The sequence below is a fragment of the Enhydra lutris genome, unplaced genomic scaffold (genome assembly GCF_002288905.1).
Source record: "Enhydra lutris kenyoni isolate GAN:26980312 unplaced genomic scaffold, ASM228890v2 scaffoldscaffold78, whole genome shotgun sequence".
Classification (NCBI taxonomy): domain Eukaryota; kingdom Metazoa; phylum Chordata; class Mammalia; order Carnivora; family Mustelidae; genus Enhydra; species Enhydra lutris.
The window spans coordinates 3,892,297-3,903,793 of record NW_019154162.1 but is presented as its reverse complement, the minus strand read 5'-3'; the positions used below and the strand labels follow the sequence as shown (position 1 = coordinate 3,903,793).

The 11,497-nt window shown below is 54.6% G+C and overlaps 1 protein-coding gene across 3 annotated transcripts; it reads right to left on the bottom strand.

The window, feature by feature from the left end:
* Nucleotides 1–1,148: 1,148 nt before the first annotated feature.
* LOC111160850 (protein C, inactivator of coagulation factors Va and VIIIa) lies at nucleotides 1,149–11,315 on the bottom strand. Of its 3 annotated transcripts, none has more exons than XM_022524240.1 (9): nucleotides 11,265–11,315; nucleotides 9,856–9,946; nucleotides 8,355–8,521; nucleotides 6,866–6,890; nucleotides 6,585–6,722; nucleotides 6,322–6,456; nucleotides 3,967–4,106; nucleotides 2,972–3,089; nucleotides 1,149–1,834 (listed from the first exon to the last, which is right to left on the bottom strand). In XM_022524240.1, exons 2-9 carry the CDS (start codon nucleotides 9,923–9,925, stop codon nucleotides 1,257–1,259), a joined length of 1,371 nt encoding a protein of 456 aa, XP_022379948.1. In that variant the 5' UTR covers nucleotides 9,926–9,946; nucleotides 11,265–11,315; the 3' UTR covers nucleotides 1,149–1,256. The 3 variants fall into 3 exon arrangements, with proteins under 3 accessions (XP_022379948.1, XP_022379947.1, XP_022379946.1); XM_022524239.1 differs by having other exon boundaries at nucleotides 11,245–11,310; XM_022524238.1 differs by having other exon boundaries at nucleotides 9,856–10,050; nucleotides 11,265–11,310.
* Nucleotides 11,316–11,497: the final 182 nt, after the last annotated feature.

Genomic DNA, 11,497 nt, shown 5'->3' with positions numbered 1-11,497 from the left:
CTGAGTCTCTGGCTACTTCCTCCACTGGATTGATAATAGTCTCTACACCCAACAGGTGCTCAACACAGCTGCTCTCCAAGAACAGCAGAGAACAGACAGGGCCATAGGGGTTTGGGAGTCAGACTTAGACTTGAATCCTGATTCCACCATGTAAACCCTCCTGAACTTCAGTTTCCTCCTCTGTAATATGAGTTCAAAACCTCTGCCTTCATTGTTGGGTTGACTGTAAAGCTCTGGCTTCCAGATCCATGTTTTTTGTGGGCTCCTTCCAGGACCCTGGGAGGGGCTCTCACAGTTTCATAGTCACATTTTTTATTCTTCTTCATATAGAGAGCCCCCTCCAAATGCTATCAGCCCAAGACCTCACCAAACTTGGACCTACTCCTCCCCACCCCACAGAGCTGCTCTGGAAGTTAAATAAGATTGTGTTCCTAAAGTGTGGGAAATGCAGTAGACGCTCCACAAATGTTACTTCTCTCCAGAACAGCCCAGAAAAAGGATGCAAAGACAGAACTGTAGCTGATGTGCATGTCACATGTCCCTTTTAATGTCTCAAATATTCCCATTCAGCAATCCAGCCCCCATTCCACAAGTGGCCTCTGGGGTTCAGACACAAGTCTGAGGGATGCTGAGTCTCTGGCTACTTCCTCCACTGGATTGATAATAGTCTCTACACCCAACAGGTGCTCAACACAGCTGCTCTCCAAGAACAGCAGAGAACAGACAGGGCCATAGGGGTTTGGGAGTCAGACTTAGACTTGAATCCTGATTCCACCATGTAAACCCTCCTGAACTTCAGTTTCCTCCTCTGTAATATGAGTTCAAAACCTCTGCCTTCATTGTTGGGTTGACTGTAAAGCTCTGGCTTCCAGATCCATGTTTTTTGTGGGCTCCTTCCAGGACCCTGGGAGGGGCTCTCACAGTTTCATAGTCACATTTTTTATTCTTCTTCATATAGAGAGCCCCCTCCAAATGCTATCAGCCCAAGACCTCACCAAACTTGGACCTACTCCTCCCCACCCCACAGAGCTGCTCTGGAAGTTAAATAAGATTGTGTTCCTAAAGTGTGGGAAATGCAGTAGACGCTCCACAAATGTTACTTCTCTCCAGAACAGCCCAGAAAAAGGATGCAAAGACAGAACTGTAGCTGATGTGCATGTCACATGTCCCTTTTAATGTCTCAAATATTCCCATTCAGCAATCCAGCCCCCATTCCACAAGTGGCCTCTGGGGTTCAGACACAAGTCTGAGGGATGCTAAGGTACCTGGTTCTCAGGGAAGGCCTCCTCAGCTCTAATGTGGCCATGGATCCAGTCAAGGTAGCGGCTAACTTTTGTGTAAATGCCGTAATTGTGGAGGCGCCCGCAGCCTTCGCCCCAGCTCACCAGGCCCACCAGGAACCAGGTGCCACGGAAAGATGCAACCATAGGCCCCCCACTGTCACCCTCACAGGCATCCCGTGAGTCCCCAAGAATGCCTGCGCACAGCATGTTCTCAGAGATCATGTTGTGCATGGCCTGGATGCACTCATTGTGCGGGGCCACGGGGATATTGATGAAATTGAGGACGAAGGTGCGGTTCCTTTTGGTCTCACTGCGATAGCCCCAGCCGGTCACCACGGTCTCCTGCCCAACCTGAGTGAGTTCACGCTCTGCAAGGCCACTGTCTGGGAGGCAGATGGGCACGATGGTCTGCGAGAGGACAGCGGGCTGGGCCAGGCGGAGCAGTGCGATGTCATTGTCCGTGGTGCTCTTGCTGTAGTTGGGGTGGATAAGGATCTCCTTGATGTCCACATCCATCTCCCACTTCTCCCAGCGCCGCAGGTCATACTCCCCTGTGGGGCAGAGGAGCAGTTAAGAGCGGTTTGGGGCAGCCAGTGGGCCCACACCTGGAGTGGTCGCTGTTTCTCCCAGGCAGTTACTAGTGCCGTAAGACTGTGCTTCATATCCCTGCCAGTGGTAACAGCTGGGATGTCAGTCCTAAAGGGGCAGAATTCTGGCTGGAATTTAATACTCAGTCCCAGATGGAGCAGTGAGGCCTGGCAAGTAAGCAGCCGTGGGTAGTCAGTATGGCAGCCTAGAACACAGATCAGATCCACACAGGGAAGTGGAGGGACACAACTCTTCTAGCAGTGCTGGCCCGAGAACAAGGTAGTGACAAGCCACGATGGGGACAGGGCCAGAACAGCAAGACCCAGAGAGGACCCACGGGACAGAGGCTCTGCCAGGGAAGATCTGGATCACATGCAAGGGACAAGATCCTCTCCAGCAAGGCTGATGGCTCCTGGAGTGGCAGGGGCAGTGCAGGGAGCTAGGAATTCTAAACTGAGTGCCACTGGAGGCCACAGGCCGTTGGTCATGCTGGAGGCAATTGTAGAGAATATGAATTTGGTCATTCTCAATATATCTTTTCCTTCTTTTCTGCATGAACAGTGGAGAGTCCCCTCCAGAAATTGGTAGAGCGGGGCCCAGGCTTGTGGCCCTGGATTACTGCAGGGAAGCAGCCGGGAAGATGCTGGGGCCTCTGCTGCTCAGCTCTGTTCTTGTCAGTCATGTGAAGCACGGCCCTGAGCCCAAGCGATGTGGATGTCTTGTGGATCTCCGCACCTAAGGTGCCAGAGGCCCACACACACAGCCTGTTCATGTGAGTGTGAATAAAGAGGCGAGGGTATGTGTGTGTGTGTGTGTGTGTGTGTGTGTGTGTGTGTGTGTGAGACCTCCCCTCACTCTGCAAATATGTGTATGGAAGCACTTGGGCACCAAATTGGAAGAGAATCCCCTACCTGCAGAACAACAGGTGCCACTGTATCTAAAATTCCACAAGAGTAGCTGGGGGGAGCACACAGGCCTCTTCTCCCCAGACACCTTCCAGGGGACTCAAGCAGCCTCTTGCTCAAGCACTCCAAAGACGAGGGTCCCCAAAGCTCACTAAGGCCTCTGGTGGCCCCCTCCTGCCTAGCCCCAGCCCGCACCGAGCCTGACGATGAGCTTCTTAGAGTCCTCCATGCAGTGGGCGGCTGTCAGCACCCAGGAGGTATGGATGAGCACTGCCCCACAGGCCAGCTTCTTCTTTGAGTCCAGCAGGATCACCTGGAATGGGAGTAGGCAGTGACATCACAACACTACCTCTGACAGCTCCAAGTCCGGGCCTACAGTTCTTGGCACAGCCACAGCATGGTTCTCAAGCCTGAGGCACTGGCTGCATTGGTCAGTTTTTCATGGACACAGCATAGACTTATGGTCCCTTGCTGGCATTTTCTGTCTTACAGAGTTGGACTGTTGTAGGGCATCTCCTTGCCTCTGCCCATGCTATTGCTACAGTCATCCTTAGCAGCACCCAGAAAGTTCTGCTCACCCTTGAGACTTAGGCTGGGACTCAAGTCCTCTAAGAAGCCTTTGAAGCCTCAAGGTTGTATTGAGTATCCCCCTCAGGATTCCATAAGCCCCTATCCCCCTGGCCATCCTGGCCTTGGTCCCACTGAGTGGCTGTTTTTATGGGCCTGACCCTCACAGGATCTATGAGCTTCCCAAGGCCTGCCAATCTTCTGCTTATTGATTTTCTGTACCCCTCCCTCCCATCCAGTGCCTGGGACCATTTAAAGTATTAGTTCCCATGGTAAGGCTGGAGAGGTATTTCAGGGTCAACCCAAGCAAGACCTCTGTCATAAGCCAGGCCTTGGCCTAATGTACCACCAGCAGCACATGATCTTTCCAGCTCTTTGTTAAAACTATAACTCACCTCCCTGCACATCTGCCCCCTGCCCCTGTGCCCAGTTCACCCTGCCCCGACCACTACTCTCCCATCAGGTACCCCTGGATTTCCCTTAAACTGCTTCGCCATTAGCACTGCCCCCACCCCAAGTGAAGGCAGCATTTCCTCTCTCCATCTGTGCATTCTGATCAGGAACTCCCAGTAGGGGCTCAGAGATTCCTGCCCCAACTGCAGAACAGCTGCTTCTCATCTCACCTGCCAGGGGCTCTCTCCCCATTTGGTCTCTTTCCCATTGACGAGCCTTGGATCGACTTGGTCAGTTTGGTTTGTGTCCCGTTTCAAGTGCTTGCGCTTCTTCTCCAGTCGCTTCCCTGGCTTCCCACAAGGGAACTTCACTGAAGATAGGGGAAGCAAGTGAGTTCCTGCCAGGCACTACTCCCCAAGACTGCCCTCCCATCTTTGTCTACTTCCTGCCTGCAGGCTAGTTTGCTCCATTGTAGGGTTAAAAGGCTAGGTGACGCCAAGGCACCCAGTTCTAGTAACCTGCAAATCCCCTTGCGTTAGTCAGTCAGTCAACAAACAGTGCCACCTAATGGTAAGAGCCAGACCAAGCAGCATCACTACCTATCTGTGTGTCCTTGAACAGGTTAAACTTCTCAGAGTTCAGTATCTGCTCCTCCAGAAGTTGCTGGGAGCAGTCCCTGAGGTACATAAAATAAAGTCTCATGCTGGGATACCACCAAGCTCTTAACACAGGTAAGAAATTATGGGGAGGAAGTGGTGGGCATTCCTGGGGAGCCCCCAAAGTAGCTCTGAGCAACGTTGTGAGGTCCCCTGCCAAGAGGAGAGAGAATAGGACAGAGAACCAAGGGCTGGGAGGGCTTTCAACATCTGCTCATGATGGACCATGCATGCTAGGTTGAAAGATTTAGACTTGTAGGATAGTTGATGGGCAACCATCAGCAGGAGAATTGCATAGTGGCAGAGAATAGAGACAGACAACAGCAACAAAATTCCAGAAGCTAGACATGGTAACTAACTTGGCTGACTGAGAAAGCAAAAACCTTAGCCAGTAATAACAATTCCAGCAGCAGACTGCTTTTTATTACAGAACCATCCCGAATCCTCAGTGTTTCTGAAGGACACAGTGTAGGCTGGGACTACAGACAGGAACGCTGAGTTTAGAAATGAAACTGCCAAAGCCCTAGTCCTCTGTCTCAGGTCCCCAGTGGCTTGGCTCCTCTCTCAGCCCTGAAAAAGATCACAGGTGCCTTCTCTGCACAGGGTGAACCAGAGACTGTGATCTGGGCCTCCAGCCACAGGGAAGAGTGACATGCAAGGCTGGCCAGACGGAGTCACGCAGATATCTGCAGACTGGGCAGATGCCAGCTCCTCTTCTCTACTCTGCTCCAGGGGGGCTGGAAGGCAGGCTATGCCCAGTCAAACGTGAACCTGGAGAATTCCTCTCAGGAAGCGGCCTGAGGAGCTGGGCAGTAGGGATTCTACCAGTGACCTGGGCCTTCTGATGGCCTCTTAGAAAGCCTTTAGGCCAACTGGTCCACAGGCATTTCCTTGTAAGTTCCCGTGAATCATTATTTCAAAATAAAAAGTTAGACATTTCTTCCCAGTGAAAGGGTTGGAATATAACATTGTGGAAAGTTCCCTGAAAGAACACGAAGTCAAGTCAAAGAGATGGAAAACAGAAGTGATAATAAACTTAGAGAAGCGATCCCAAGGAGCGGAGATCTGAGTAATGGGAGGTCCCAGAGGTGAGAATAGAGACTGCAGTGGGAGGATATCAAAGAAATAACTAAGGAAATGTGCCTGAGGCAGTAGACAGGAATTTCCACATGAAAAGTTTCCATCAAGGGCATTGTACAACGAATGACAAAAGACCCATACTGGGAAACAATCTGCTGAAATTCATGATAATAGTTGTAAAATTTTCACTTCTAGGACATATACAAAGTTGATAAAAATTAAAATGTTATAAGAAGGAAAACAGAAGGGCGCCTGGGTGGCTCAGTGGTTAAAGCCTCTGCCTTTGGCTCAGGTCATGATCCCAGGGTCCTGGGATCGAGTCCCACATGGTGCTCTCTGCTCAGCAGGGAGCCTGCCTCCTCCTCCCCTCTCTCTGCCTGCCTCTCTGCCTACTTGCGATCTGTCAAATAAATTTAAAAAAATCTTAAAAAAAAAAAAAAAGAAGAAGGAAAACAGAAAAGAAGACAGACTCAGGGTTCCTGTCTCTCCTCAGAGAAGCCAGAGGTAAAAGGGGAGCTGGGATGCCAGGCTGGACGAGGTGTCTTCAGAAAATAAAGTCATCCAAGGTGGATGGAGGAAGATGCTGGAGGCCTGGCCCCCAACACCCACTCAGAGTTTGGGAGATGAGCTACATATGGGCTCATGCTCCTCCGGAAGTTGTCCCCAAGGTGAGCTGGGGAACCTTGGAGGAAGGCAGGCAGGAGAGGGAAAGCGACCCAAGGGCACCCACACAACTCCCAGGCTGACTGCACTACCAAGCACCCTGTCGGTGCAGGGGCGGCCCGTCTCCTCACCCACTCTCTGGAAGCCTCTCGTGCCGCCCCCACCGCCGGTTTTGGGGGCGCTCACCTGTGGGCTCGCACTGCAGGTGGTCGTCCCCAAGCTTGTAGCCCGGCGCGCAGCGGCAGCGGCGCCCGCCCTCCTCCTCCAGGCAGTGGTGAGCGCAGCCGCCGTTGTCCACCGAGCAGTTGAAGTAGATCACCTCTGGGCGGACAGGGGAGGAGGCGCCAGGAGGGGGTGGCGCGGCGCGTTCCGGCTCCCGCCCCGCCCCCCGGGCCCCCAGGAACCCGGTCTCCCGACCCCCACCCCCCCTCCGCGGCCGGCTCTCTCACCGTGCCTACAGAAGCGACCCTCCCAGCCCCCGTCGCAGTTGCAGCCGAAGACGCTAATGCCGTCGATGCACTTGCCGTGCCCGCAACACGGGCTGTCGCACGGGTGCTCGGAAGGTAGGGACGCGCACTGGTCCCCGTCTGCGACATGGGAGGAGGGGCGTCACTGGTGTCGCCAGCGGGGGGGCCCCCCAAGCCCCGCCCCGTCCCTACAACGGCTCAAAAAACCCGGGGGGGGGGGGGGGGGCAGGGGCACCGCAGCCTGGGGTCTAGAGCGCACTCACCGACGTACTTGGACCAGTAGGCCAGCTGTGGAGAAAAGGGACAAGGTCAAAGGCCTCAGCCCATGTATAAGTATATAGGGAGCCCAGGGGGTGCCCCCTGAGTCTGGCCCAGGTAGAGCAGGGGAGGGAAGGGCTTCTGGACAAAGAGGGGTCTACCCCTGCTTGTTGCCAGCCACTGGTGCAACTGCCCCCTGAGGAGGACCACACTCCTTCTTGCCCCCTGCAGCCCATCTCCAAGCCACATCCCAGGCACCACCACCCCGCAGTGCAGCTGGAACCCTGCTCTCTGTACTGCCTGCTACAGCAACAACCTTTACACTGGAAGCGACCCAAATCTCCCACCCAGCTGCTCTGCCTCCTTCCAGCCTCTGTCATTCTCTTAGGCTTTTCTGGACCTCTCATGCATGTGGTCTTTCCCTAAGCCAGTGTTCTCAAAGTGGAGACCTTGTTGGTTAGACTTGGATTGCTGAGAAGATCTGCTTGTCTGACCAAGTCCCTGCTGCTGCTGCTGCTGCTGCTGCTGGTCTGGGACCACCACACCAGAGATCCACGGCTGGATGCCTACAACATCAAACCCCTCCCTGTAGCAGTGGCTCTGCCCTGCTGGGCCTGGGAGACCTTAGGGTAAGGTGCTCAGATTGTGGCTGCACAAAGTCCTTTGGGCGTCTGTCGAGGAGGTTATTTGGGAAAAGAGACAGTGGGGATCTAGGCAAGGAGGTAGCAGATGAAAGGGCAGACCAGAGTTTCCCACCCTAGTCTTGGAAGCTCTGAATAATAAGGAAGGGCATCCTTATAGACCTTATAGACCTGGACCCCAGGTAGCAGCACAATTTCTTGTCCTAGTAGCTCAAGTAAGCCCTTGAGATGGACTGGGTCTGAGCCTTTTATCAAAGAGCTACCTCCCTTACCAATCCATCCTTCTGCCTCAGGGCTGCCACCATGGGGCCCCGGCAGCCAGAGAGGATGTGGACTTCCCCTCTGATCCCCTGAGCAATCAGATTTTGCCTCTTGAGAATTTGAACTGAGGCACAGAGGGAGTGTATGTAGACAGACATCAGGGAATCTTGGGTCACACACCCCCTGATAGGCAGATGTGTGGCTGGAAACAGAGAAGGCGGGATTTGGGTCACAGAGAACAGGGGAGGCAGGGGCCAGCTATGGGCAGAGGGCGGGCTGAACTTCCACCAGTGGGGTTGTTGGGAATCCAAGCCTAAGGTTTCCCCAAATTCCCTATTCCTGGAGCTAATTGCAGAGTTCTGTTCCTTGCAGTCATGTGTGACCTGACCAAGACTGTAGGGCCAGCATCCTCTTCATTCCACTCACCCTCCCCACTCCCGAGCAAGCTGAATGGAGAAGGGGCTGTTGCCCTTGCCTCCCCAGACTCCCAGGAGGGCCTCAGCAGTGGGGCCCTAGCTTGTTCCTCCAGACCCCCGCTGGCCACCAGCCTGCCCCTGAGGCTCGTCCTCTGCACCCAGCCAGATGGCCTTACTGTGTAATCCACATTTTGGAAAATCTCCTGGGCCTCCTCGAAGTCACAGATCTCCTCTATGCACTCCCGCTCCAGGCTGCCTGGCCGGATCTCCTCTAGGAAGGAATTGGCTCGCTTGCGGATCCGCAGAACCTGGTGGGCGCTCTCGCTGCTGGAGAACACTGAGTCTGGTTGGGGTTGGGGGGAAGCTCATTAGGGAGAGGGGTCTAGGGTGGGGGCTACTCTGCAGTGAGCCCCAGGAGATATTTTTGTCTTGAGCCCTCAGGACTTAAAACTGCCCTACTCCTCTGCTCTCTTCCTCCACACACAGCAGATGGCCAGCCTGGGAAGACAGGAGACTTGGCCATTCAGAGGACATGTGCTGGACAGACAGTCCTCCCTTTGGACCCAACCTGACCTCTGTGTGACCTTGAGCCAGTGCCTTTGCCTCTCTAAACTTCAGTTTATTCGTACAAACATGAGGATGAGGTAATGGTGTCAAACAGCGCAGTGCCTGACCTAGAAATGAGCACTCAGTGACACATGTTGGCGGGATGTTGTTGTTATTACCAGGACTGCAAACGTCACTCTGTCTTGCTATTCTCCCAGTACCCCTGTGCAACCCTATCTTGCACTGTCCCACGTATCTTCCCCCCTCCCCACTCCCACCCCCATTGACCTCTCCTTAGTGGAGCATTTCCCCTGCCTTCCCCTCAGGGGCAGGGCAGACCTGGAAGACAGCAGACCTGTGCCTTAGGCTCTGAGAGATGTCTGTTGGGTATAGCTGGGATGGAGGGACCAAGTAAGGGGAGTGAGCAAGACAGGCAGGAGGAGGCAGTGCAAAGTCCAGGAAAGGAAGGCATCTGACCTGAGTCTGGATACAGGAGCCAAGTGAACCACAGGTAGGAGTGGGGACACCCCAGGCAGACAAGCAGCTCAAGACGGGGCTCAAATGCCAACAACAGCTGGTGTGCCTCAAGGAGACTGGGGCGGGGGGGCTGCTGCAAGGCACGGGCAGCTCTTTACCCCTCAGACCTCCCCATGCACTCTGGCTTCCTCCTGTTGGCTGGGGGTCAAGGGGGGGAAGGGGTGAAGCTGGGCAGTCACCATACACGTGCCTAGGAGGAGAGGCTGCCCTGTGGCAGTGTGGTTGCTGGCCAGTCCTGGCTTTCAGCTTTCGGGCTTTCACAGTTAAGGAAGTGAGTGGGTGGAGGGGAAAGGCCCAGGGGACTCTGGCCCACTCCCAGACTGGAGGTAGGAACTTCATGACATGCCCCCTGGGGCTCCTTGCTGTCACCACAGTACTCTGCCATCACAGTCCCCCCACCCCTGCCCAGGGTGGAGGGGCGGGGGTGGGGGCTACTGGATTCAAGCAGCTGGCCTGTAGGGACTGTCAGGTTGCTCCTCCCCATGGTGCCTCTCCTGTCCCTCTGAGGCTCAGAGGATATGCTGCAAAGTATGAGGGCCTTGTGTGGGGCCTTGTGAAGACCCTGATGATCCCAGGGAAGGACAGTGGCCTTACCGGGAGGAACTGGTGTGCCGGAAATTCCCCAGATGGTCACCAACAGTAAGAGGCTTGCGAGCTGCCACATTCTGGAGTTGCTGCCACCTGTCTGAGGAGGACTTTTGAGCTTCCAGCAGCCCCACCAGCCCCTGCTCTGCCTGCCACCCTTGCCCCAGATGGGAGCTGACTCCCAGGGCCGGGGCTTGGGGGGTCCTTGTTCACTACCCAGACAGCTACTAGCCCCTCAGTATCCTGGCCTGTGTGGGGCTAGGATCACAGCAGCTGCCCAGCATCTGAGGGATGAAGAGAAAAGGTAGAAAGGACACAGATTCCTGGGGAAGATCAAAGGGACTCAGCACAAAAGGGCCATGGCAGGTACCCTCTCTTGCCCTGTTATTTGAGGATCAGGGGATGGTGACTTTGCTGATCTAAGGGCCAGGCTAAGAGTCGTAACTAATATTTATCAGACATTTATGGTATTTTTCAAACAACTTATACGTAGTTCAGAAAGCAGGCCACCAAGTCAACCACTTGGTGCAAATCCCAGCTCCGGGACACCAACACTGGGCAAGACACCTAACGGTTCCATGCCTCAGTTTCCTGGTTAGAAAAACTGTATTTCTGCCTTATAGTAACCCCATGAGAATTAAATTAATTAATCCACATAATACTCTTAAAACAGGGTTTGTATACAGCAAATGCTTGGGAATATTGGCTTTTATTCTCTCAGTTAAAGCTCACAATGCCTGCGAGTGAGGTGTTAATGTCTTCACCCCATTTCATAGAAGGTGGTCACATCAAAGCTTAGAGGAGAGAAGGAGCTTACTGAAAACCCACAACTGGGACCTGACAGAGCTGGGACCCGAGCCCAGTGTCCAGGCCTGTAATCTTAACCCCTGCCCCAAACTACCGGGTGCCCCACGAAGCCCCAGAAGTACTCCTGTGGGCTGGAAACTGAGGAGCAATCCCTCCACCGCCTCCAAACCCAAGCAGCAGGCCTGCCGGCCCCATCCGCAACCTCCCTCACTCCATCTGACCTCACTTTCTGCCTTCACTGACCCCCCACCCCTGCCGGAGGCTGTTTGTGATGTTTGTTTGAATCCGACACCCTAGGTTTAGAGGAGGGGGTGAGGTGGGGAGTAGGGGGAGTCCTGGGCTCCAAGCTGCCCTTACGATGTCCCAGGTCCCTGGCGGCCCTCAGACCATTTCCACTCGCCTCCAAGTCTGGGAAGAAGGCCCGTGGGAACTGTGGCACCCAGGCCTGAGGAATGCCAGCCAGCGCCCTGGCCTGGCCTGTGGCAGAGCCCTGACGTCCCATTAGCCCAAGCTCCAGCCAGCTTCTGGAACCCTGGCTGGAGCATTCAACCTTCACATCTGCTGTTCCCACCCCCGTCCCCCCTCACAGACCTGCCATGAAGGGGCCTTACTGGGGTGGGCCAGGGAGAGACTGCAAGGTCGCCGTCCCGCCGCCATGACAGCCTGAACCGCGTGTGAGTTAATCCATAACCTCAAATATTTGCTTGGCCCTCAGTGCTGAGACCTCCCCCTCCACAGATAAACAAACAGGCTCCCAGCTCCTGATGGCCCTGTTTGCCCAAAGCCCACTTTTGTCCACCAATTGGTGCCATCCAGGAGGGAGGGCGGGAAGGGATGGGCAGTG